This window comes from Nyctibius grandis, chromosome 31 (genome assembly GCF_013368605.1).
Source record: "Nyctibius grandis isolate bNycGra1 chromosome 31, bNycGra1.pri, whole genome shotgun sequence".
Lineage (NCBI taxonomy): Eukaryota > Metazoa > Chordata > Aves > Nyctibiiformes > Nyctibiidae > Nyctibius > Nyctibius grandis.
The window spans coordinates 4,065,794-4,089,808 of NC_090688.1; the positions used below are offsets into that span (position 1 = coordinate 4,065,794).

Below are 24,015 nucleotides of genomic sequence, written 5' to 3' on the forward strand. Positions count from 1 at the left end.
CCAGCAGCTCCAGCTTGGGCCTGGGGGCTTTGGGGGTTCCTACCTCTCGCCACCCGTGGTCTTGTGGAGGTGGGAGGCAACGTGGCGTCACCAGTGGAGGAGCAGTGTCAGGTCGGGGGGGGATTGCCCCGAGGATGGCAGCGACTCAGCGTTTGCTCCTCACGAGCTGCTCTGCGGAGCAGGTTGGATGGTGTTTGTTACCACACAGCTTTGCCAAGACCGAGGGGTAAACCCTGTCCTGGTAAAGCCCAAAGCCACCGAGGTGGGACGGGGCTTGGGGAGGTCACACAACGGCCCGAGCCCAAAAGCTGCCCTGTGAGGACTTACCCAGCCCCTGGTCCAGGGAGTTAACGGTGGTTTGTGACTGGAGGGGGGGAGTCAGAAAGGAAAACTTCACAGTTCTCTCTGAATCTCTGCTTTTGCTGTCGTCTTGGGATGCCCGAGCTCTGGGGCTGGTTGTTTCCTGCGCTGCTGGGTCGAGCTTGCCGAGTTCTCCAGCCTTTTCTTCGGAGATGGAGCTCTGTGGTCTCCTCACGGATACCCAGCGTGCGACGGGCACTGGGGAGCTTTGAGATCTTCCTCAAACACGAGCCAGGGCACGTGCTCCCAGGAGAGGACACGGTCTCTCCCGTGACCCTGATGAAATCACTCTCGTTTTAATTTGCTTTACGAGGCGATAAGCTTTTCCTGCCCGGCGCTGTTCCAGGCTGATGTCATGCCGTTGGGCAAGCCGGGTGCCGATGAGGTCGTTTTTTGCAAGCTGAACTCTCCGGAGGGAGAGATCGAAGCTCTCGCTGGTCGGGGGCGAGGGAAGCTCATGGTGGAGCATCCTGCTTGGCTTTCTTGAGCGCAGCTCCAGCGACCCGCGGAGCAGATCTCTTCGATGCACCGGCTCCTCGTAGATCTTAATTCTTTCTCGTAACAGCCTGGTCTGTTCCCCCTCTTTTCTTCCTCCCCCAATGAGCCCTCCAAACCCGCCGTAAACGAGGTGGGATGTTTGGGCAGCGGCCATCTGGCAGGCTGCTCGCCTGTTTTTCCCGGCTTGCAAATCAAAGCCGACCTCAAGCGAAGGTGCTGGGGAGCCCACCCTCTCCTCCAAGGGCTCCCCAGGGCTTCCCAAAAAACTCGCAGCTGCGGATCTGGCGCGGGGGAATGGTTGGAATTTCCTGCCCGCTCCGAGCAGCCCTCGCTGCCTTCGGCGGAGGCATGTGCGGGCAGGTCCCGGGTCAGCCTTTGCTGCCTCTCGCACCCCGCGCTGGGTGGCTGGGGCTGGACAGGCTCCCAGATGCGCTTCCCGCACCGGGGATGATGCTCTGGATGAGGATTTCCCCGTGCCGGGGCTCCTCACCGTGGCATTTCAACCACGTTTTTCTGTCCCTGCTCCTCGGAGGTGCCTCATCGCCCGGCTCCAGGAGCTATAAATGGATATTCACCACCTACCTCAGCTACGGGCTGGGGTTTGCTTGGCCGGTTCCCAACCAGCATCACAACCCAGGCCTGGGGGAAAGTCTCTTTTTGCTGCTCTGCTCCAGCTGCTTCCCGCAGCAGGGGATGCTCGGGCGCGGGAGCAGCGTGCCCTGGGTACACAGCCCTTCCCCGAGTCACACTCCCGTGACTAATGCCCTCCTGACGGGCGCGGGAAACCTGGTTCATGAAGTCCGTGCCCTGGTTCACAAAGTGCATGCCCTGGTTCACAAATAAACACATTTATTTCTGTTGGAGGTTACACTAACAGCAACCTCGTCTAATTCTTGGGCAGCTTTCATTCTCATGCCTCATCCAAAATTGTACCTTGTGCTTAAAAAACCATCCGGACTCTTAAAATCCTCCGGTTTTAAGGAGCTTTCTGGGTTGTCCTTCCCTTGTAGCATCTCCTGAGGCTTCCCTTGGTAGAAGAGATGCTGCTCTGGGCTGTGCCTACATTGGAGCTGATTTCCTTCATCTATTTCCCCTGCCCTGCTCAGGGTTGGAAAGCTTTTTGGAGGAAGGATTTAGAGCTCACCTGGGTCCCTCCTGAGCTTGGAGCCTGCACGAAGGCAGGTCCCCGGTTAGAGCCACAGCTTTCACTCTGCTGCTGCCTTGTGCTTCACTCCTGGACTCAGCGCCGCCGTCCCGAGGGAGGATGATGCTCCCAAAAGCCTCGGCCTGGGGGTACCTGCTGGATCTGCTCGTCGGAGGGGCGAGACGCATCCCCTTTTGAACAGAAAGAGGCTCACACCATGGAAAAGCTTCTCTTTAAAGCTGCTTCTCCACAACCATCCCTTGGATCCTGCCCAGGCCGAGCTCGTCGGCTGCTCCTCGTGCAGATGATGCTCTCGAGGCATCGCACCGCATTTACGTCTGCCGAAGGGGAGGTACCAGCTGTCAAACATCCTACCCCGAGGACAGACCTTACCTGTACATCCAGGTGTCCGGGGAATCCCTCACAGGAAAGACGCTCGTTGCATGGGGAGAACTTCCCCGTGCCCACGGCATCGCTGCGAGGCCGGTGAGGGACGATCTCCCGAACGAGGGTTCAGCCTTTGGCAGGTGGGTTGCAGTCACCTCCTGCGCTGCCCAGGCCGAGGGGGCTGGGAACAGGAGTTAATCTTTGACCACGGGCGCAGTCGAGGCAGAAACGTCTTTGTCCAAGTGGAGCATTTTTGGCAGATGATGTAAACGTGCAGCAAAGGAAGAAAAAAAATGTGATTCCCACCGTCACGGGGCAAAAGCTGCTTTTTGCTCAGCTGACCCATCCTGTTTGGCTTTTATTTAGAAATATCTGAAAGTCAAGACAGGTCCCACTCTGCTGATTCATCGTGACGGTGCCCAGCGCTGGGAAAACATGGGATGCGGCTTCCCAAACATCCCCCCCCGGCAGCGGAGCCAGAGCCCTCCTCTCCCATCCCTCTGCGCCCCTTCCCAGACCCAGAACGAGACAGGATGGATCAAACCTTGTCCGTGGCGTGACCGACAGACCACCCCAGAGGCCAGCTGCCTTCCTCCTCTTCACCGAGGGTTTTTTTTACTCCTGGAAGTGCTGAAGCTGCCTCCAGACACCAACTTCCCTAGAGACCGAGCCCCAGGGGCTGCTTCGAGCTTCACGTGGCGGCAGCAGATAGGGGAGGCTGAGCTGCTCTTCCCTCCTTAGCCCTCGGCTGAAAAATACCCCACGGGAAAGAATTATCGACCTTGTTTGGGGTAGTTTGCAGGAAATATCCCCCCTCCAGCGCCCGACTTGCCCAACCTCAGTGGTTTCGGGGAGCACCCGGGGTCCTGTAGGTCACAGGGATCTTCTCCGGTCCCACTCCGAGAGTCGGTTCAAGTTCAAGGCTGCGGCCAGCTTGCGTTTCATGGGGAAGTGACTAACGTTCATGTTCCCCTTCTCGTTTCTTTTGGTGTTTAATCTCAGCATTTGCAACGTGGCTTTTTTTTTGTCCCCCGGTGCTGGCTCAGCTGGGAGCCGCGGGTGGCTCTGGGGGACGCTGGGGGTGGCAGCCGCGTCCCCCGCCGCGCTCCCTGCCGAACCCCCCGCGTCTGGAGCAGGGCAGGGAGAAGGCGATGGGATCATTTACCCCTTTCCAGGCTCAGCAGTTCACTCTCTGAGCCTTCACCACACTTTCTAGCAGCCTTTCCAGCTGCTCACCCGCCACGCGATGCTTTAACCACCACAAGTCCCAGTTTCTCTCCTGCTCGCTGCATGCGGAGGAGCGACAGCGCGAGGGCATCAGTTCCTCCTCATCCTCAGCCCCTCTGAGCTCTGGGGGGTCCCGGCCACCTGCATCCCCTACAAATCACCGTGCCGGGTGGGCGAGAGCCGCGCTGCGGCTGCACCTCGCCGAGGGATGCACAGGGGATGCATTAACCAGAGAGGATCCTGCTTCCCGCTGGGAAGAGGCGTTGGATCAATCTGACCTTCTGATGCAAAAGCCAATGGGCTACTGGCCCCGGGCAAGGAGCAGGAGAGCCGTGGGATGGTGCTGACGCAGGCCTGAGCCTGTGCAATCGCCGTCTCGCAGGCTGGTGAGGACACGCTGGGACGTTTCATCACAGGTCGCTCGGCCTGCACAACCGCGGCTCTTAAAACACGAGTTTTATGGCCGTGGCTGGACTGTAAATCTCCAGCTTCCACGGCTGGCGCCTTTCGGGGGGGAAAAACATCCGGCGTCGGCAAACTTTGATGCTCAGCGAGCTCGAGCCACCCTGCGTCACTCGTGGACGGGGCTCGTGCCGCGCAATGTGCCCACGGTCGGAAAATTCATCGCAAAAAACCAGAACTTCAGGATTTCGGGGTTTGCCGGGTCTTGCTCAATGTGATGGCGGCGGGGTCAGGGCCTCTTCCTTCCCGGAGGCCCGTGGTCCTCCTGGGGCCATGATCCTTCTCCCTTGAAGTGGGGGCTGAAGGGTTACAGTCACCCCAGCCGATAAAATCGCCCGGAGAGGGGATCACGGGGGGTTTGGGGCTCCCAGGAGCTCCCTGAGGAGCTGGAACAGAAGCACCCGCTGAGGACCAGCTCCCCGTGGGACGATGCTCCGGGGGGGCTCAGCCGAGCGCGTTCCCGGGGGGACGGGGGACGTGCCGTGGGTGGCAGCAGCAGGACGGTGCCCAACTCTGCAGGGGACGAAGCACTCGAGCTAAACCTGGCCCTGAGGTTGCCCTGGGAGCCACACGTGGGGTTTCATTCCAAGCTGGGGGCTCAGGGCAGAGAAGGGCAGCGAGGTGCCTGAGTGGGCTCCTCCTGCCCCCTCGCCACCCACCCCTCTGCCAGGACAACTCCGGAGCAGGGCAGAGGAGCCGGAGCCGGGGCAAATCCCCTCCACGTGATGCTGCTTGTGCTGACAAAGTTCTCCTTTCACGTGTTTTAGGGTGAAACGCTTGGACTCAGTTTTGCCTCAGCCAACGCTGCGAGAAAGCGGGGTGAGAAAGGCAGGAGCCGGCTCCCGAGGGGGAGCGGAGGATCAAGGGCCATAAATCACGGGATTACTGCGAGCGCCTTCATCCCGTGGTGGGAGGGAGCGTGGTCACAGCCCAGGCGCTCGGCTCCACTTCGGGACGTTTGGGAACGGCCTCATCTGCCCTGGCCAGCGCCGGAGGGGACCTGCCCGTTGCCTCGTCCAACCGGGGGTTTGTCATCCCTCTGCTCATGTCTTGGGTCAAACCATCCCTTAGAGAAGGCAAGAGACGGGTGGTCCCATCCTGGCCTCGGCGGCGTGTTCCCACCGTGGGTTTTCTCTCCCCCGGTGTGCCGGGAGCCCCGGTCTGGCACGGCGCTTCCCACCACACTTGGCCCCGCTGGCTCCGTGCCACCCCGGCATGGTGGGTCCAACGCTGACCCGCTCCCTCCTCCGGCACGAGCCCGGCTGTGGGGCCACCACTTCTCCACTCTGCCTCAGCTTCGGAGCGGTGTTGGGGAGCGAGCTGCGCGTGGCTCAGCCTCGTGTGATGGCAGGGACCCGTGTGCCAACGGGGACCAGCACGGGGCGAAGGGTGGAGGAGGCAGCCGAGGATGTGGGGATGGATGAGGATGTGGGATGGATGAGGATGTGGGGATGGATGAGGATGTGGGGATGGACAAGCTGTGCCATGATGGTGCCCGCAGCGCTCGCCTGCCCTCACACCGTCCTCTCTCCATCACCCCCTGCCACTCACTCTGCCACCTCCGAGGCCATCGGCCACTCGCCCCTCGCTGACGGGGCAGGGGAGGTGAGGGGGATCCCCCAGGCGTGGGCTGGCACGGGCGATCCGCAGGGAAAACGGGGAGTGGAGAAGAAAGTTTGTGTCTGAGAAAAAGCATTTTTCATCTCCACAGCTGCAAACCCGCTCGCACAGCACCCGGCTCCGGCATCACCGGGGCTCCCGCGTGAAATCCCGGGCGGAGAGGAGAGATTCCTGCTGGGTGTTTACCCAGCCGGCAGCCCGAGACAGGGAGGGAGGACGGAGGGCGGGCAAAGTTCGGCTCCTATAAAGTCAGATCTGATCCACTTCATTCGTTCCCCGGGCAGCATCGCCGGGAGCTCCACATCCAGCCTTTGCACGGGAGGTTTTACAAATAAATCCCCCGCGCGATGCCGGGGACGCTGCGGGATGCCGGGGCCGCCGTCACCTGCCTCCAGCTCCTGCTGCTCCTGGCCGGCGTCGAGCCGAGACCCCACGCGTGGGACCAGGACACGCTCCAGCTGGAAACCATCAAAAAGGGGATCCTGGAGCGGCTGGGGCTGCCTGCACCCCCCGTCATCCGGCACCGCCTGGACCCGGAGAGCATCCGGAGAGCGCAGCGGCTCTACCGGCGCGACGTGGCCGAGCTGGCGGCGAACCGGAGCCGGGAGGAGGATGGAGCCGTGCCCGGGACCCGGCGCCTGCGTCGCCTGACCCCCACGCGTGAGTGTCCTGGCACCCTTGTCCCCGCAGGCACACGCGTGTGTCCCCCCCGCTGTGGGACATGCCGCGGCGTGTGCCGGGACATGACCGGGCATGAATCACAGTGGCCGCTGTCACCCTTATCCCTGGCCCCGGCAGCGGGGAGGAGCCGCTGTTTCAGGCTGGTTTAATAAAAACCCCAAATCCGGGGAATTTGGGATGAAAGCTGTGACCAGCTGGGGGTGCTCGGAGCAGGGTTTGAGCAGGTTTGGGGGGAGGTGGGGAGGGGTTGACCCTCAAGCCTCAGCTTGAGCCCCAGTTTGGGGTTTTATCTGGATCTGGGGGGATTTAGGGAAATATTCAGCTCCTGCTGCTTGGGCTACGGGGGGCAGTGGGGTGTGGGGTGGGGGGGTCACCCTAACGGGTCCTGAGGTGGTGGTGGGGGGTCAACCCAATGGATCTTGGGGCACCTGCACAAGGTGCCCCCCTCAGCGAGACCCTTCAGCTCGGTGGGTCCCAGGTGATGCAGGGAGGAGGATGGGGCTGGATCCCCCCGCCTCAGCATCCCTCAGGATTCAGGTGATGCCCCCGAGGTGGCGGTTTGCCAGCTCCTAAACAAGCTGTCCCCTCTGTCCCCACAGTGCTGCGCCAGCCGGACATCCCCAGGGGACACCAGGACCCCCATGGCCCCTACCGCTACCACCTCCTCCTCTCCCGCACCAAGGATTTCCACCGGCAGCTCCGCGTGGCACAGGCAGAGCTGAAGCTCTTCAACCAGTCCCTGGCGTCCCCCGGCGTGTCCCCGCTCGATGCCTCGGTGCCCCTCGGGGTCAGCATCTACACGCTGCGGGGGGCTCACGGGACCCCCCAGCTCCTGGGTAGCCAAGAGCTGGACCGTGACGCCCTGAGCCTGGACCTCACGGCGGCCGTCCAGCCCTGGGCTGCTGGTCCTGAGGACACGCTGCACCTGGAGCTCGCCTTCACAGCCGACATCCCAGCCTTGATGGGCACCTCGGGGGGCGAGACGCTGGTGCTGGAGGTGGAAACCCGCGAGCCCACGGGACGGGGGAGCAGGAGAGCGCGGGGGCTGGAGGAGGAGTGCGGGAAGAGCGATGGGAAGTGTTGCCTCAAGTCGCTCAAGGTGTCCTTCCAGGACATCGGCTGGTCGGACTGGGTCATCGCCCCCAACAGCTACTCCATGAGGTTCTGCGAGGGCTCCTGTCCCCACAACTACAAGCCGGCCAGCATGCACGCCCAGATCAAAGCCCGCGTGCACGCCCTGGCCAAAGCCACCCCGCCGCCCTGCTGCGTCCCCGCCGCCTACGACCCCATGGTGCTCATGCACTACGACGGCGAGGGCAGGCTCGTCTCCACCCTCTTCGAGGACATGCTGGTCACCAAGTGCCACTGCGCCTGATGGCATCGCCACACCTGGACCCATCACCACCCAGCTCCCAGCAGCTCCGGCACCCCAGACTCCATGGCACAAAACGCCTCCACGCCAGCCCCGGTTCCACCATCCGGCTCAGCCCCGGTTCCACCATCCGGCTCAGCCCCGGGGTCTCCAGTTGTGACCCCCCCCAATAACTTATTCCCCTCCTCTCTTCCCTTATTTAAAACCACATTTTATAGGGTAGGTGGGTCCTTCCCACCTGAGAGAGCCCACACAGGCTGGGGTGGGTCTGTCCCCGGGCGGCCGCAGCCCACCTCATGTCTAAGCATCGTCTCCTCTCTCCTTAGAGACTTATTTATACACACCCCCCCCCGTATTTATTGCTAATTTATTGTATTTTATAGCGAAACACCTTTTTGGGAAACAGGTTTTTTTGTGTGTGTATTTGTATTTTATATATTTCTATAAAACAGAAAGAATGTAGTAATGTAAATTAATAAAGCGATGGGAAAGGGGATGCTGCTGCTCCTCCCGCACAACCGACCCCCCCCTCCTTCAGCCGGGGGTCCCCAGCACGGACCCTCACCCCCCTCCGCAGGAGCTGACCCCGTACCGACGTGCCCATAAATCCCCACGGCGTGTGGGGCCGGGCCAGCCCCGTGGGCACCCTGCCAGCGGTGAGCAACGCCTGGGCGATGCTCCCAGAGACCTTTGAGCTGTTTGTGTCCTCGAGAGGGGTGCTGGGCGCAGCCTTGACCCCCCTCGAGGCTCTGCCACCGCGGAGGTTGGTGGCACGTGCCGTGTCCCCGAGGGACTCCTCACAGCTGGATGGGGTGGCTGGGCTGGTCACAGCTCCTCTCTGCTCCGTCCCCTCTTCCAGCGCGTCCCAGGGGTGTCTTGGGCTGCCCGGCCCCTTGGCAGCTCCCAGTGGGGACGTGGGCTTGAGGGACGGGGGATATGGGGACCTCCTGTCTGGGGATGGGGGCTTTGGGGACCAGGGCTTGAGCGATCTCCACTCTGGGGACCTGGGCCAGAGTGACATGGGCTCTGGGGACCTGTCCTTGAGGGTCTTGGTCCCTTGGGACCCCCGGTCTGGGGACAGGGGCTCTGGGGATCTGTCCTTGAGGGTCTTGGTCCCTTGGGACCCCCAGTCTGGGGATGTGGGCTCTGGGGACCTGTCCTTGAGGGTACTGGTCCCTTGGGACCCCTGCTCTGGGAACATGGTCTCTGGGGACATGTCCTTGAGGGTGCTGGTCCCTTGGGACCCCCGCTCTGGGGATGTGGGCTCTGGGGACCTGTCCTTGAGGGTGCTGGTCCCTTGGGACCCCCACTCTGGGGACATGGCCTCTGGGGACCTGTCCTTGAGGGTGCTGGTCCCTCGGGACCCCGGCTCTGGGGACAGGGGCTCCAGGAACGTTCCCCGGGGACATCCAGCCTCCCTCAGGGCCGTCGGTGCCGTTAGCAGATAACGAAGGACAGCGGCTCTGCTCCGCGGGTGCCACCTCGCTGCTGCCTGAGGGACGGATCCAGCCCGGGCACAGCACCAGCCCCGTGTCCTGCCCAGGGCTCCCAGCAGCCCACGAGCCACACGGGTAATTGGAGATAATTAAACCATTTAATGGGGCACAGCGGCATGTCACAAGGGCCGGCGCTGGCAGGGGACACCCAGGCAAGCCGTGGGGTCCCCACGTCCCCAGGCTGCCGGTCCCCTGGGGGTGCACACCCTGGCAGCACCAGGCGGAGGGACCTTACCAAGAACATTAAAAAAAAACGGGTTTTTTTTCTCTGTTCCCCAAACTGGCAGATTTAGCAGGAAAAGGGGGGGGGACAGCGGGGTTAGTCCCGGTGCCCGGATGTCCCCAACCACAGGCACGTCCCCAAGCACACGTGCACCCCAACACCCTCCACGGGCAGCCGAAAGGGGAAGAGGAACCGGTTGCCCCATGGCCCCCCCGGCTCTGCCCCACGGCCCCGGGGGGGCCTCCCACGCCTGTCACCAGCTGGGAAGGCTCCGGCGGGTGACGTGCTGAGGTGTCCCCGCGGTCGGTGGCCACCGGCCCCGGGGAGGAAGCACCACCCTGAGCCCTCGCCCCACGGTGGGAACTGGGGCGAGGGAGGGGGCCAGGGGATTAAAAATAAACCCCCCCCAGAAAGGCGTCCCCGATGCGTGCGTGGGGACCACGCGTGTCCCCATCCCAGCTATGGGGGAACCCACAGAGCCCCTGTCCATGGGGAGTGCCCATCCCCGTCCCCTCTGGGCTGGGGTGCACCAGGGAAAGCCCCAGGGAGAAGCGTCGGTGGGAGCCAGAGCTTCACCCCCCCGGCCCCCCCGGCCCCTCAGTGGTCGGGGATGATGTAGATGTTGTCCTCGCCGGGGCCCTGCGTGTTGGCGTAGATGGGCTGGTCCCCGGGGCTGGCCTCGCTCTCCAGGAAATAGTCATCGTCCACGGGAACCTGGGGGCTGGGGGGGGGACACAGGGGTGGCACCTGCTGCGCTGAGCCCAGGGGATGGGGTGGGTCGAGGGTGGAGGGTCCCCGAGGGAGGAGCAATGGGGTGAGATGGCATGGGGTGGCACGTATGAGGCTGGACAACATGGCACCAGGCAGCATGACACAGCAGGGATGGTGTGGGATGGGACGGGATGGGATGGGAAGGGATTGGGTGGGATGGGATGGATGGGGTGGGGTGGGATGGATGGATGGGATGGGATGGATGGGATGGGGTGGGATGGATGGATGGGATGGGATGGATGGGATGGGATGGATGGGATGGATGGGATGGGGTGGGATGGATGGATGGGATGGGATGGATGGGATGGGGTGGGATGGGATGGGATGGATGGATGGGATGGGATGGATGGGATGGGATGGGATGGGATGGGATGGGATGGATGGGATGGGGTGGGATGGGGTGGGATGGGATGGGATGGATGGGAAGGGGTGGGATGGGATGGCATGGCATGGAGGGAATGGATGGGATGGGGTGGGGTGGGATGGGATGGGATGAGATGAGACACGATGGGATGGGGCGATGTGGCACGGCACAGCACAGCAGGGGAGGGGACGGGATATGCCCCACGCAGTCAGTCCCCGTGCTGGAGCCTCACCTGTGCTGCTCCTCCTGCCACCCCGGCGTCCAGCCCTGCGCGGTGGCCGCGGCGCCGTGGGGGCTCACGAAGACGTTCTCGTAGTCCGGCGCGGCAGCCGCGGCGTCGCCGGTGCCCACCTCGGCCGTGCGGCTGATGTAGCGGGACTGCCCGTGGGCCGCGGCGGATTCCCACTTACCCCACACCCCATCGGCGGCCACGGCGGCCGCTTTCCTGCGCCGGTACCACACCGCTGCCACCACCACCGCCACCACCAGCACGGCCACGCTGCCAACAGCCCCGGCCACGCCGGCCACCAGCCCCACGCTGCCCCGGCATTCCCGGCCGTGGAAATCGGTGACGTTGAAGGGCTCGTCGCGGGACGTGATGCAGAGACACTCGGGGCAGCCGGGGCCGGCGCAGGCACAGGGGGCCAGGACGGTGCCCACGGCGTCGCAGCGGCACGGCAGGGCCAGGAGGCGCAGGGCGGGCTGGAAGGCGCTGGGGGGCACGGCGGGCAGGGGGTTGCCCTCCAAGCGCAGGCTCTGCAGGGCGCTGGCGTTGGCGAAGAAGCCGTCGGGCAGGGCCCGCAGGCGGTTGTGCTGGAGCCGGAGGTGCCGCAGCCCCCGCGCCCGGCTCAGGAAGGCGGCCGGCAGCTCCCGCAGCCCGTTGTGCGACAGGTCCAGCTCCTCCAGCGTAGGCCCGACGCGGGATGAGGGGCTCAGGGCGTCGATGCCGTTCCGGCTCAGCCACAGCCGGCTCTGCTGCTCGAAGGGGCCCCAGTCCAGCTCGGCGCAGCCACGGCTGCGGTTGGTGAGGTCCAGGTCGGAGGGGGCGGCCGGTGGCACCGTGGGGCAGGGGGACGTGGGGCGCAGCAGCAGCAGCAGCAGCAGCATGAGGGGGGCCGTGGGGTGCCCCATGGCTCCTCCAACCCGCCGGGCGCCTGGGTGGGAAACGGGGGAGTCAGCAACACCCCGGACCCCCCATTCCTGCGGAGCAGGCCAGTTCCCCCTCCCAGTGCAAACCAGTGCAGCCCAGTCTGGCACCCACCCCGCTCCCTCTCCCCCTCACAGGGCAGCACCGGGGGGGCCCGGCGGGTGGGTTCTCTCCCCCCCCAGCCCCAGCACCCCGACTCGCCTGCGCTCCGGCCGCCTCTGCCCTGCGCAGGCTGGGGCACGGGAAGAGGAACAGGCGGGTCCCGCCGTCCCGTGTCACCCTGCCAGGGCGTAGCCGTCCCCGGGGGGGGACAGGGGGGCAGCACCCCCGGCCTCAGCACCCCCCGGCCACCGCCGGACCCCCTGGCCCTTTCCTGGGGTGCTGCAGGGCTCGGACCCCCGGTGCTGCTCCATGCCCGGGGGGCCTGGGGGATGTGGGGGGGTCTGGGGGGGGCCCGGGTGGGTGCTGAGCATCCCCCTGGGCTCCTGTGTCAGCACAGAGAGGACACCCCAGCCCTGTGGCCCCGGTCCCTCCGGAGCACCAGAGCAGGCGCCTCTAGCAGCCTCCCCCCACGGGGAACATGCGTGGGCACACGCGTGGGCACACACATGCACACGCTTGCACACGCATGTAGTGCACATGTGCTGGGTGCTCGCACGCGCACCCCGCACACGCTCACAGGCACACGTGGCTGCATGGACACGCGTGGGGTGCCACGCACACGCGTGCACAAGCGCGGTGGGGGGAGATGGGGGGGGTGTGTGTGTGTCAGGGCCTTAATGAGGTGCTGGTGTCCCCACAGCCGTGCCCCCTCGGGTCTGTGTCCCCCCCACCCCGTGCACCCGTGTCTGCCGCCCATGTCCGTGTCCGTGTCCACCCCCTCGTGTCCGTGTCCCTCTTCATGTCCGTCTCCCTCCATGTCCCCCCCCATCCATGTCCTTCCATGTCCCCCCTCTCACGTCCGTGTCCCTCTGTGCCCACCATGTCTGTGTCCACCCCCTCGTGTCCGTGTCCCTCTCCATACCCGTGTCCCTCCATGTCCCCCCCTCGCCGCCGTGTCCCCCTGGGCCCACCCCCTACCCTCCGTGTCCCTCCATGTCCCTCCATGTCCCCCCCCTCGCATCTGTGTCCACCCTCTCCTGTCCGTGCCCCTCTGTGCCCGCGTCCACCCCCTCGTCTCCCTGCCCCTCCATTCCCACCCCCTCCCGTCCCTGTCCCCCCCGTGTCCACCCCCCCTTGCCCCTCCCCTCCGCGCCCCCCCATCTCCCCCCAACCCCTCGTGGCCCCACCACCACCGCCGCGCTGCCATCGCCCTTTTAAGAGCGGCGGGCGCACGCGGTGGCGGGGGGGGGAGCGGTGGCGTTGCTGGAACAGCCGCGCGGAGGGGAGCGCGGGGGGGGGGGGGAGGCGGCGGCGCGCGGGGACCCCCGGCCCGGCGCGGCGGTTTCAAGCTCCCCCGCGGGCGCGCGGCCGGAGCCGCCGGGGCCGGGGCCGGGGCCGGGATGGCGGCGGGGGAGCGGGGCCGGGGCCGGCGCCGGGGCCGCTGACAGCCGGTACCGCGCCGCCGCCCCAGCATGTACGCCAAGGGCAAGGGCTCCGGCGTGCCCTCGGACGGCCAGGCCCGCGAGAAGTGAGTGCGGGGCGGCGGGGGGGCGGCGCGGGGGGCGCGGAAGTTTTACCGGGGGTAGCGGGGGACGGAACGGGACGAGGTGGCGGAGGGGGGGGATCGGGGGGCGGGCGGACCCCCGCGGCCCCGCCCCGCCGGGGAGCACCGGCAGGCGCCGCGGGGCAGCGGGAGCCGTCGGGGCTCGGCCGGACACCGGGAGCCGCGATGTCCGCCGGTCCGTGGCATCCCCCGAGGCACCGGGAGCAACGGTGCCCCCCCCCAGGGCATTGCCATGCCCCGGGGCACCGGGATGCTACCCGGTCCCTGCCACCCCCCGGGGCACCGGGAGCTGCGGTGTCCCCGGGGCCACTGGGAGCTGCGATGTTCCCCGGTCCGTGGCATCCCCCGGGGTACCGGGAGCTGCGGTGTCCCCGGGGCTACCGGGAGCCGTGGTGCCCCCCCCGGTCCGTGGCATCCCCCGGGGCACCGGGAGCCGCGATGCCCTCCCTGGCCATTGCCATCCCCCGGGGCACCGGCAGCGTGACCCGGCATCCCGGGGCTGTCCCCGTCCCCGCCGCGCCCCGGTGCTTGGGGCCACCACTGTCCCCGGGCCACCTGCCCGAGCCGGGGGGCTGCACCCCACGATGGTCTCCCCGAGCCCGGTCACCCCCATGGGGTCCCCGCGGGTGCCGTTCCCCGGTGCCGGAGGGTGATGGAGCAGCGGGGACGGGGCCCTGGTGTCCCGCAGAGGGTCCCTGAGCATGGGGACACCCACGGTGGCACTCGCCCCTCGGCCACGTCCCGCGTGGGACGTGTCACCCATCCTTGGTTTGTCGTGGCCACCCCCGTGGTGGGGCCGTTGGCCATGGAGAGGTGCCCGGTGTAACCGGTGGGTCTTGGTGTCACCGGTGGGACTGGGGGTCACCGGCGGGACTTGGGGTCACCGTGATGCCCGCGGGGGTCCCTTGCAGGGAGGTGACACCGAATCCCCCCTCGTTAATTCCGCACCTCTTTCACGGGGGCTCCATCCTGCCCGTTCCCCGGTGTCACTCGGGGTCTGTGGGATGGGGCTGTCACCGTGCTGGGACACCCTGGGGACGGCGGCTCCCTGGGGGGGGCCGTGCCAGGCCCTGACCCCCCGTTGTCCCCGTCCCCGCAGGCTGGCACTGTACGTCTACGAGTACCTGCTGCACGTGGGGGCCCAGAAATCCGCCCAGACCTTCCTGTCGGAGGTAAGGGGGGGGGGGCAGCACCTCCTGACCCCCCATCCCACGGGCTCAGGGTCCTGCAGCCCCCCCTGGGGCCCTGCAGCCCACCCTGCCTGCTCCCCGAGCCCATCCCTGGGGTGTCAGGCCTGCTGAGGCGCTCCCTGACCCCCCCCGTCCCCCCCTCCCCACAGATCCGATGGGAGAAGAACATCACGCTGGGCGAGCCCCCCGGCTTCCTGCACTCCTGGTGGTGGTGAGTCGGGGAGGGGGGGGCTGGGAGCGGGGCTGGACCCCCCCACTGCGTCCCCACGGCACTGGGGGCTGGGGGCTGCCCCCCCCCGGCCCCTCGTACCCCATAAACCCCCCGCTCTGTTCTTCCCAGCAGCGATTTTGGGACACCCCCCCCCCCCCCCCCCATCCCCTCCACATGGATCCAGTTTGGCACCAAGTGGGGCTGGGGGGGGGGGTCGGACCCCTGCACCCAGGGGGGGCCCAGCAGAGCACCCCGGCGAGGGGGGGGTGATGGTGGGGGGGTCACGCTGGGGGTCTCGGGGAAGGGGGGCGCAGGATGAGCCATTTCCAATAAATGATTAATGGGGGATTTATTGGGGGGGGGGCAGCGATGGGGGGGAGGCTCACGGCGTCTTCCAGGCCCTTAACCCTCCTGCTGCCGGCCCCGCACCCCAAATCCGGGGGGGGCACCCAGAGACAGCACTGGGGGGGGGGGGGACGTGCACCCCTGGCCCCTCGGCCACCCCGTGTCCCCCCCCGGGGGGGGCACAGGCGGCCGGGACCCCCCCCCCCCCCACCCTGGAGCCTGATGTGAAGGGCAGGGTGCTCACCTCACAGCGGGTGCGGGCGGTGTGGGGGGGACACAGGACACGGGGACACATCTCGGGGGGGGGGTCCTGACCCCCTGTGTCCCCCCCACCCCATAATTTCCAGCGTCTTCTGGGACCTGTACTGCGCCGCCCCCGACCGCCGCGAGACCTGTGAGCACTCCAGCGAGGCCAAAGCCTTCCACGACTACGTGAGTACCGCGGTCCTGGGGGGGGGGCTCAGCACCCCGTTACCCCCCCCACACCCCACACTGCGCCCCCCCCCTTCCAGCAAGACCCCCCCCATGCGAGGGCACCGGCGGGCGCGGGGTTAGCCCGGCTCTGCCAGCCCTGACCTATTTCACAGGGGCGTTGGGGGGGGGGTTAATCCCTGGGGGCCTGGCTCAGCTCCCCCCCCCCCCACACACACCCCCCAGGGACCCCGCTGTGCCCGTCCCCGGCCACCAACCCCATGGGGGACACGGACCCCCCGAGCCAGCCCCATCCTGGGGGTCTCGCTTCCCAACCAGGGGCACCCCAGGGGAGTTGGGGTGCCCCCACCCCACACTCACCCAGTGTCCCCAGGGGCCACCGTGGTCCTGGGGCTCAGTGGGACCCCCCCACCCACACCGCTGAGACCCCCCACCCACACCGGTGGGACCCCCCCAGCCCCGCGGTTACCGGTGCCGGCCTTGGGTGGGTTAATCATTGGCCACAGGGGCACGGGCGGGTGGGGGGGAGGGACAGGGGGTGACAGGAGGGGCACCGGCGGCAGTGGGGACCTGCTGGGGGGGCTGTGGGGGGCACCGTGCCCTGGGGTGGTGCGTGGTGCCAGGGTGGGGGGTGCGGGATGCTGTGGGGTCTGTGGTACCCCCCCCCCCCCCACTTTGGGTGCTCAGCACCCCCCAGCACCCCCAGCTTTTGGGGTGGGGGGACACCACGCTGCCCTCCGGGCCGCCCGTCACCCGGGGACAGCGTGGGGTCCCCGTGTGGCTGCGCCAGCGCGGCGGGGGCTGCAGCAGGGCCCCCCCCCCGGCCCCCCCCCCCCCCCCCCCCCCCCGGCGCTCGCAGAGCTCATTTCCATGCTGGAATTAATGAGGCTGCGGGTTGGGGACGCGGGGACGCGGGTCAGGCCGCGTTGCCATGGCACTGCTGCCTGGCGGGCAGAGCCGGGGCGCTGGGGACAGCTTTGGGGGGGCCCCCGCAGCCCCCCACAGCCCCCCCACAGCCCCCCCCCACCACACCCCAGCACTGCCGCGGCCCCATCCCAGTGCCACGGCCAAACTGGTCCCCGTGGGGTGAACGGGGTGGAGCGGGTGCCCCTCGCCCTCCCGTGGGTGCCCCCCCCCACCCTGGGGTGCATCGGGGACCCCCCCAGAGCATCAGGGGGTCCCTGCATCACCGGGGGGGGGGTCCCACCTGCGTGCGGGTCCCAGCCCCGCAGTGGGGTTTGGGGTCTCCCCGGGGTGCAGCGGTGTGGGGACCCCCCCCCAGCATGTGCCCCCCCCCTCCCTCCGTGTCCCCCCTCCCCATTTTCTCCCTCCTGACCTTGAGCTTGGGGGAGGAGCCGAAACTCCCCCACCTGTTGCCATGGCAACGCCGCTTCCCATCGCCGGGTGGGGGGGGCCCAGTTCGGTCCCCACCGTCGGGTGCTGTGGGGCAGGAGGGGGGGGGGGGGGCCCCAAGAGGGGACAGGGCCCCCCCGTCCCTGGGGTGGCTCTGTGGGTGCTGTGTTGGCCCCGTGGCCGTGGGGTGACGGTGCTGCCGTGGCTCCCGGCACCCCCCCAGGTGACAGGGATGGACCCCCCAGGGCAGCTGCTGGTGGGGTTACCAGTCCCCTGTGCCCATGCCAGGGTGGGTGAGGGCGGGTGGGCACCGTGGGGGCTCCGGTGATGGGCACCGTGATGACTCTATGGTCAGCACCGTGATGGGTGCTGTGGTGAGCTCCGTGATGGCTCCATGGTAGCTCTGTGTTGGGCACAGTGATGGGCACTGTGGTGGGACCATGGTGGGACCATGGTGAGCTCCATGATGGCTCCCTGATGGCTCTGTGATGGGCACCATGATGGGCTCCATGGTGGGGCTGTGGTGAGCTCTGTGATGGCTCCATGGTAGCTCTGTGTTGGGTACCACGGTGGGTGCTGTGGTGGGACCATGGTGAGCTCCATGGTGGCTCTGTGATGGCTTTGTGATGGGCACCATGATGGGCTCCATGGTGGGGCTGTGGTGAGCTCTGTGATGGCTCCATGGTAGCTCTGTGTTGGGCACCACGGTGGGTGCTGTAGTGGGACCGTGGTGAGCTCCATGATGGGCTCCATGGTGGCTCTGTGATGGGTGTTGTGGTGGGACCGTGGTGACCTCCGTGATGGCTCCAGGATGGGCACCATGATGGGCACTGTGATGGGACGGCGGTGAGCACCATGATGGCTCCGTGTTGGCTCTGTGTTGGGCACCGTGATGGGCACCGTGATGGGCTCCATGGTGGGGCTGTGGTGAGCTCCATGATGGCTCTGTCGTGGCTCTGTGTTGGTCACCATGATGGGCACTGTGGTGGGATCATGATGGCTCCGTGATGGGTGCTGTGGTGGGACCGTGGTGAGCTCCGTGATGGCTCCATGGTAGCTCTGTGTTGGGCACCATGGTGGGTGCTGTGGTGGGACCATGGTGGGACTGTGGTGAGCCCCATGATGGCTCCATGATGGGTGCTGTGGTGGGACTGGGGTGACCTCCATGGTGGCTCTGTGTTGGGCACCGTGGTGGGGTCTGCAATGGCTCCGTGGTGGGACCGTGGTGGGCTCCCTGATGGGCTCCCCGCCGGGCACACCAGCCCTGTGCCACCCCCGTCACCCCAGACACCCCCGAGGTGTCCCCCACCCCACGGGGGCTCCCCACGCCTCACCCCAACCCCAGGGCCCAGCCGGGGGGGGGGCACGAGACCTGTGCCCACCCCGGGCTCTCGCCCTCTCCCTCCCCATTTCCACGCCAGCAGCACCCACGGGTGCCCCTTCCCATGTCCCCCCATGGGTGGGTGATGTCCCCCCTCCCCGCACGGGCTGGGGGGGGCCCCCCGGGGGTGGAGGGGGCAGCCTGAGCCCCCCCCCACCTTTTTTTTTTCTCCTCCTCCCCTACAAATTGGAACCAGTTGTGGCGCAGGGGCCGCGCCGGAAAGCCGGCACATTCCTTCCCCGTAACGGCTCCCCCCGGACGGGGCCGGCGGCGAGCGGGGCCGGGGCCCCCTGCCCGCGCCCCCCCCTGCCCGCGCCCCCCCACACCCACCCAGCCCCCGGGGGGCCCCCCCAGGCCGGCCGCAGCCCCCCCAGTTCGGCTGCGGGGGCACAGGGAGGGTTCTCCCCGCGCTGCCCTCTCGCTCGCACGCTCGGTGCGGGGACACGGGGACGGGGGGGGGGGGGGGGGGGTGGCTGGTCCCAGTGTTCCCAGTGCCGTGGCACGGACATACTGGGGAGGGGGGGGGGGGGGTTAGGGGGAGGATCGGGGTGGGGGGACCCGGCGCTGAGCCCCCCTCTCCCCGCAGAGCGCGGCGGCGGCGCCCAGCCCGGTGATGGGGAACCTGCCCCCCGGCGAGGCCATGCCGGGGGGGCCCGTGCCCCCCGCCTTCTTCCAGGTACCGCCGTACACGTGTGTGCAAGCATGTACACGTGTGTGAGCTCACGTGTGTGTGTGTGTGAGCATGTGTGCGCACGCATGAGCATCACGTGTTTGTGCTCCCAGCGTGGGGTGTGAGCGTGCACGCGTGTCCTTGCCGAGCTCTGCGTGTGTGTGCAAACACGTGTGTGTGAGCACATGTGTGTGAGTGTGTGTGTATGTATGAGCACACACGTGTGAGCCCGTGTGCATGCCAGGGCCCGCACACGCAGTGCTGGGGAAGCCAGTTGTGCTCCCCACGCCACACGCAGGCGTGTGTGTGCCCTTAGTGTGTGCGTGTGCACTTAGTGTGTGTCTGCCCTTAGCATGTGCGTGTCCCTAGCGTGTGTGTGTCCTTAGTGTGTGCCCTTAGCGTGTGCACGGCCTTAGCATGTGTGTGCCCTTATAATGTGCGTGCCCTTAGTGTGTGCGTGTGCCCTTAGCATGTGCGTGCCCTTAGCGTGTGCGTGCCCTTAGCGTGTGCACACACCTGAGCCCTGCGTGTGCGTGCAGCCGGGGGGGTTACATGACCTGGGCCCCCCCCCACCCCATGACACAGCCAGACCCCCCCCTCCCCGTCCCCCTCCCCGTCCCGGGCCCAGCCCCGTGCCCCCCCCGTGCCCCCCACCGGGGTGCCCCCCCCGTGCCCGCTCTCCCCCCCGCCCGTAACCGTGTTCTGTTTCTCTTGAAGGCTCCCGCGGGCTCCCAGCCATCGCCCCACGCCCAACCTCCGCCCCCCAACCCCGGCGCCCCCATGCTGGGGCCGCACAGCCAGGTAAGGCTGGGCCCCCCACCCCCACCCCAGTGCCCCCAGCAGTGCCCCGGCCCCCCCCGGCCCCCCAGGGTGACACCGCAGCCCCCCCAGCCCCCTCTCACCCCCCCCCCATCTCTTACAGCCCTTCATGTCCCCCCGTTACGCCGGCGGCCCCCGGCCCCCCCTCCGGATGCCGACCCAGGTGAGGTGGTGGCACACGGGACCCCCCCCCCATGCTGCAGTGGGTGCAGACCCCTGTGGGTGGGGGTCCCGCAGCACCCTGACCCCCTGTGTCCCCCCCCGCAGCCTCCCGTGGGGGTCCCCGGCTCGCAGCCGCTGCTGCCCAACGCCATGGACCCGGGCGCGCGGGCGCAGGGTGAGTTGGGGGGGGGTCTGTCCCCCCCATTTCCCCCCCTGTCCCAGTGCCAGGTCGGTGGGGGGGAGCTGTGGGGTCTCACGCTCCCCATCACCCCCCCCCCCCTCTGCTCAGGGCATCCCGGCATGGGGGGCCCGATGCAGCGCATGAACCCCCCGCGAGGCATGGCCGGCATGGCCCCCCAGGTGAGGGGACGGGGACGGGGACACAGGGGGACAGGGGGACAGGGATGGGGACAGGGACAGGGATGGGGATGATGTTGGGGATGGGGACAGGGACAGGGACCCGGTTGGGGACAGGGATACAGAGATGGGGATGGGTTTGGGGACAGTGGTATGGGGATGGGGACAGGGATGGGTTGGGGACAGGGGTACAGGGGGACAGGGATGGGGATGAGGTTGGGGACGAGTACAGGGACCTGGATGGGGACAGGGATGGGCTGGGGACAGGGATACAGGGATGGATACGGGGTTGGGGACAGGGGAACAGGGATGGGGACGGGTACAGGGATACAAGGATGGGGATGGGTTTGGGGACAGGGATGGGTTTGGGGACAAGGATGGGGACAGGGATACAGGGATGGGGCTGGAAATGGGGTTGGGGACAAGGACAGGGAGGGGACAAGGAGAGAGTGCTGGGGTGGGCACGGGGAGACAGGGCTGAGGTTGGGGATGGGGATCAGGATGGGATTAGGGCTGGGGACAGGGTGCCGGGGTTGGGGACAGGGTGCCGGGGTTGGGGACAGGCCTGGGGGGGGTCCCCGCCCCCGCTGCCCCCCCTCTCTCCCTGCAGACCTACGGCAGCGGGATGCGGCCCCCCCCCAGCTCACTGCCCGGCCCAGCCATGCCCGCCATGAACATGTAAGGCACGACCCCCCCCCACCCCACAGCCGGCCGGGGGGGGGCCGGGGGGGTGCCCAGGGTGGGGAGGGGGGGGCTCAGGGCCAGCAGGACCCCCCCTCACCTCTCCCTGTTGCCTTCCAGGGGCCCCGGTGGCCGTGGGCCCTGGCCGACCCCCAACCCCAACTCTGTAAGTCTTGGGGGGGGGCTGGGGCCATGGGGGGGCTGTCCCCGTGCCCCCCCCCATGCTGACCCCCATCTCCCCCCCCCCAGATCACCTACTCCTCCTCGTCCCCCGGGAACTACGTGGTGAGTATGGGGGTGTGCTGGGGGCTGGGGGGGGGGGCATCCTACTGTGCCCCCCCCCCCAACCCACCTCCTCTGCCCCCCCCGCCCAGGGCCCTCCCGGGGGCGGCGGCCCCCCCGGCACCCCCATCCTGCCCAGCCCCGGAGGTGAGTGTGTGCAGGGGGTGGGATGGGATGGGTGGGGGGGGGGTTTGGGGTGCCATGCTCACACCCCCCCCCCCCCCCCGTGTCCCCCCCCCTCAGACTCCACCAACTCCAGTGAGAACATGTACACCATGATGACCCCCATGGGGCCCGGGGGGGCCAGGCCGACCGTGAGTGATGGGGACGGGGTGGGGGGACAGGGATGGGGTGGGGGGGTCCAGGGGTGGGGGGTGGGATGGGGTGGGGGGGATCCCACGTTGCTCACCCCCCCCCTTCCCTTCCAGTTCCCGCTGGGGCCCGGCCCCGAGGGGCCCATGGGCGGCCTGGGCGCGATGGAGCCCCATCACATGAACGGATCCTTAGGTGGGTGCCCCCACCCCAAACCCCCCCACGACGTGGCTGTCCCCAACCCGTGAGCGCCTCCTGCTGGCGGCTCCATGCAGGGCCCCGCTGCGGCTGGGGGGGGCAGTGGGGGGGGTACATGGATGGGGGCGGGGGGGTCACTAACACTGTTGTCCCTGCAGGCTCTGGGGACATGGACGGGCTGCCAAAGGTGAGGGGGGACCCTGAGACCCCCCCAGTGCTGGGGACCCCCCCCACCCCATGCACTGGGACTTCATGTACTGGGACCCCATTTACTTGCCCCCCCCATGCACTGGGACCCCATTAATTGGACACCCCCCCCCCATGCACTGGGACTTCATGTACTGGGACCCCATTTATTGGGACCCCCCATTCATTGTGGACCCCCCCCCCCCCATGCACTGGGATCCTCCCCAATGCCTGGAACCCCCCCCCTCAATGCCCTGGGACCCCCCCCCCCCGCCCCATTCCCTGGGTTTCCCCCCCCCAATGCACTGGGACCCCATTTATTGCCCCTCCCCATGCACTAGGAGCCCCCCCATCATGTACTGGGACCCCATTTATTGGTACCCCCCCCATTCACTGGGACCCCCCCCCCACCCCACATACTGGGCCCCCCCCCCATTCCCCCCCCCTCACTAACGTCTCTCCCCGCCTCCCCAGAGCTCCCCCAGTAACCTGGGGGCCCTGAGCAACCCCCCCGGCACCCCCCGGGACGACGCTGAGCTGAGCAGCAACTTCTTGAACCCCTTCCAAAGCGACAGCGTAAGGAACACCCCCCCCCACCCCATTTCCCCCCCCCCCCACATCCCCAGGGACCCCCGGGGGGGGCAGGCAGCGAGGGTGGGGGGGGCCACAGCAGCCAGGGATGGCGTTGGGTGGGGGGGGGGTGACAGCAAAGTCCCCATGGTGGGACCTCCCCCCACCATGGCAGAGTGGCTGGGAGGTGGGAGGTGGGCTTTGGGGGGGCTGGGGGTGGTGTGCCCCCCCCTCGCTAACCCTCAGGTGTCTCCACTCTCCCCAGTACTCGCCCAGTATGACCATGAGCGTGTGAGCCAGCGCCGAGGCCGCCGGAGGAAAAAATAATTAATAATAATAATAATAATTACCAACATCCCCCCCCGCCAGGGCCCCCCCCCCAAAACACTAAACAACAAAAAAAATGCAGAAAATAATAATAATAATAATTAGAAATAAGTCATGTGACTTATTTACTGCCCACAACCCCCCTGCCCCAGGGCAGGGACCCCCCCCTCCAGCGCTAGGACCCCCCCCGGGGTGGGGGCAAGCACTGGGGTGGGGGGCTGGCACCGTGGGGGGTGTTTTGTCCCCCTGGGGTGGTGCCAGCCCCCCCCCAAACATGGGGAGGGGATTTGGGGGGGGGTCATGGTGCTGCACCCCCCCACACACCCAGTTCTCCCAGTGCCCTCCCTGGGGGGGGCCCATAGCCATCCCCCAGCCCTACAACCCCCCCCCCCAAGCCAGGGGCACCCCAGGCTGTGCTGGGGGGGTTAAGGGGGGGGTCCAAGCCATCCCCCCCCCCACCATGGAGCACCCCCCCCCCAGGGGGGTCCCCGGCCCCGTCTGCGTGCTCAGCCAGCACTGTGACCCCCGGCCCCCCCACTCCGAGCGCCAGACCGGGCCCCCCCCGTGCCCCCCCCCCCAGGGACCACTTGTAAACTTTGCTATGAAGGATTTGGGGTTTTGTGTGGTTTTTGTTTCCCTCTTTTATAACAGAAAAGACCTCAAACCCCCCCCCCCCGCCCCCCCCACCCCACCACTGCACGTCCCGGCCCCCTCCCCTGTACAGCCCCATGCCAGGGGGGCCCCCACTGTGCCCCCCCTCCCCTCCATAGGGGTAGTGCCCAGCGTAGTCGTTCTGTGTAGGGACCCCCCCCTCCCCATTTCTAGCCCCTCCCACCCCCCCAGAGCCCCTGTTGCTTATCAAAACGGGGACCCCCCCCAAAACAAAACCCAACCAGAAAAAGGAAAAAAAATATAAAAAAATACAAAAAAAACCCCAAAACAACAAAAAAAATCCCCCCCCCCCCCATCAATAAATGTAATTTGATTTTTTTTCAGGACGGGGTCGCTCTCGTTTTGCCTTGGGGGGGTCCCCAGGAACCAGACGGGGACAGGGTGGGGGGGGGGGGGCACGACGTGCTCCGGGTTTATTGGGTACAAACTTCACAGTTTCGAGTCGGAGC

The 24,015-nt window shown here is 67.3% G+C and overlaps 3 protein-coding genes across 4 annotated transcripts; 2 read left to right on the forward strand and 1 right to left on the reverse strand.

Moving 5' to 3' along the window:
• Window positions 1-6,045: 6,045 nt before the first annotated feature.
• GDF15 (growth differentiation factor 15) lies at window positions 6,046-7,754 on the forward strand. Its single transcript, XM_068420417.1, has 2 exons — window positions 6,046-6,358; window positions 6,979-7,754. The coding sequence occupies exons 1-2, from the start codon at window positions 6,046-6,048 to the stop codon at window positions 7,752-7,754; spliced, it is 1,089 nt and encodes a 362-aa protein (XP_068276518.1).
• Window positions 7,755-8,718: 964 nt separating this feature from the next.
• Window positions 8,719-11,745, reverse strand: LRRC25 (leucine rich repeat containing 25). The gene is made up of 2 exons (XM_068420792.1): window positions 10,838-11,745; window positions 8,719-10,191 (listed from the first exon to the last, which is right to left on the reverse strand). The coding sequence occupies exons 1-2, from the start codon at window positions 11,734-11,736 to the stop codon at window positions 10,068-10,070; spliced, it is 1,023 nt and encodes a 340-aa protein (XP_068276893.1). The 5' UTR covers window positions 11,737-11,745; the 3' UTR covers window positions 8,719-10,067.
• A 1,500-nt stretch (window positions 11,746-13,245) lies between these two features.
• On the forward strand, window positions 13,246-23,889 carry SSBP4 (single stranded DNA binding protein 4). Of its 2 annotated transcripts, XM_068420458.1 has the most exons (18): window positions 13,246-13,382; window positions 14,518-14,590; window positions 14,758-14,819; window positions 15,512-15,596; window positions 18,917-19,006; window positions 19,718-19,801; window positions 19,923-19,982; window positions 20,087-20,156; window positions 20,271-20,341; window positions 20,949-21,016; window positions 21,140-21,185; window positions 21,269-21,304; window positions 21,394-21,448; window positions 21,545-21,615; window positions 21,730-21,808; window positions 21,970-21,998; window positions 22,472-22,573; window positions 22,833-23,889. In XM_068420458.1, exons 1-18 carry the CDS (start codon window positions 13,327-13,329, stop codon window positions 22,860-22,862), a joined length of 1,167 nt encoding a protein of 388 aa, XP_068276559.1. In that variant the 5' UTR covers window positions 13,246-13,326; the 3' UTR covers window positions 22,863-23,889. The 2 variants fall into 2 exon arrangements, with proteins under 2 accessions (XP_068276559.1, XP_068276560.1); XM_068420459.1 differs by lacking the exon at window positions 19,718-19,801.
• Window positions 23,890-24,015: the final 126 nt, after the last annotated feature.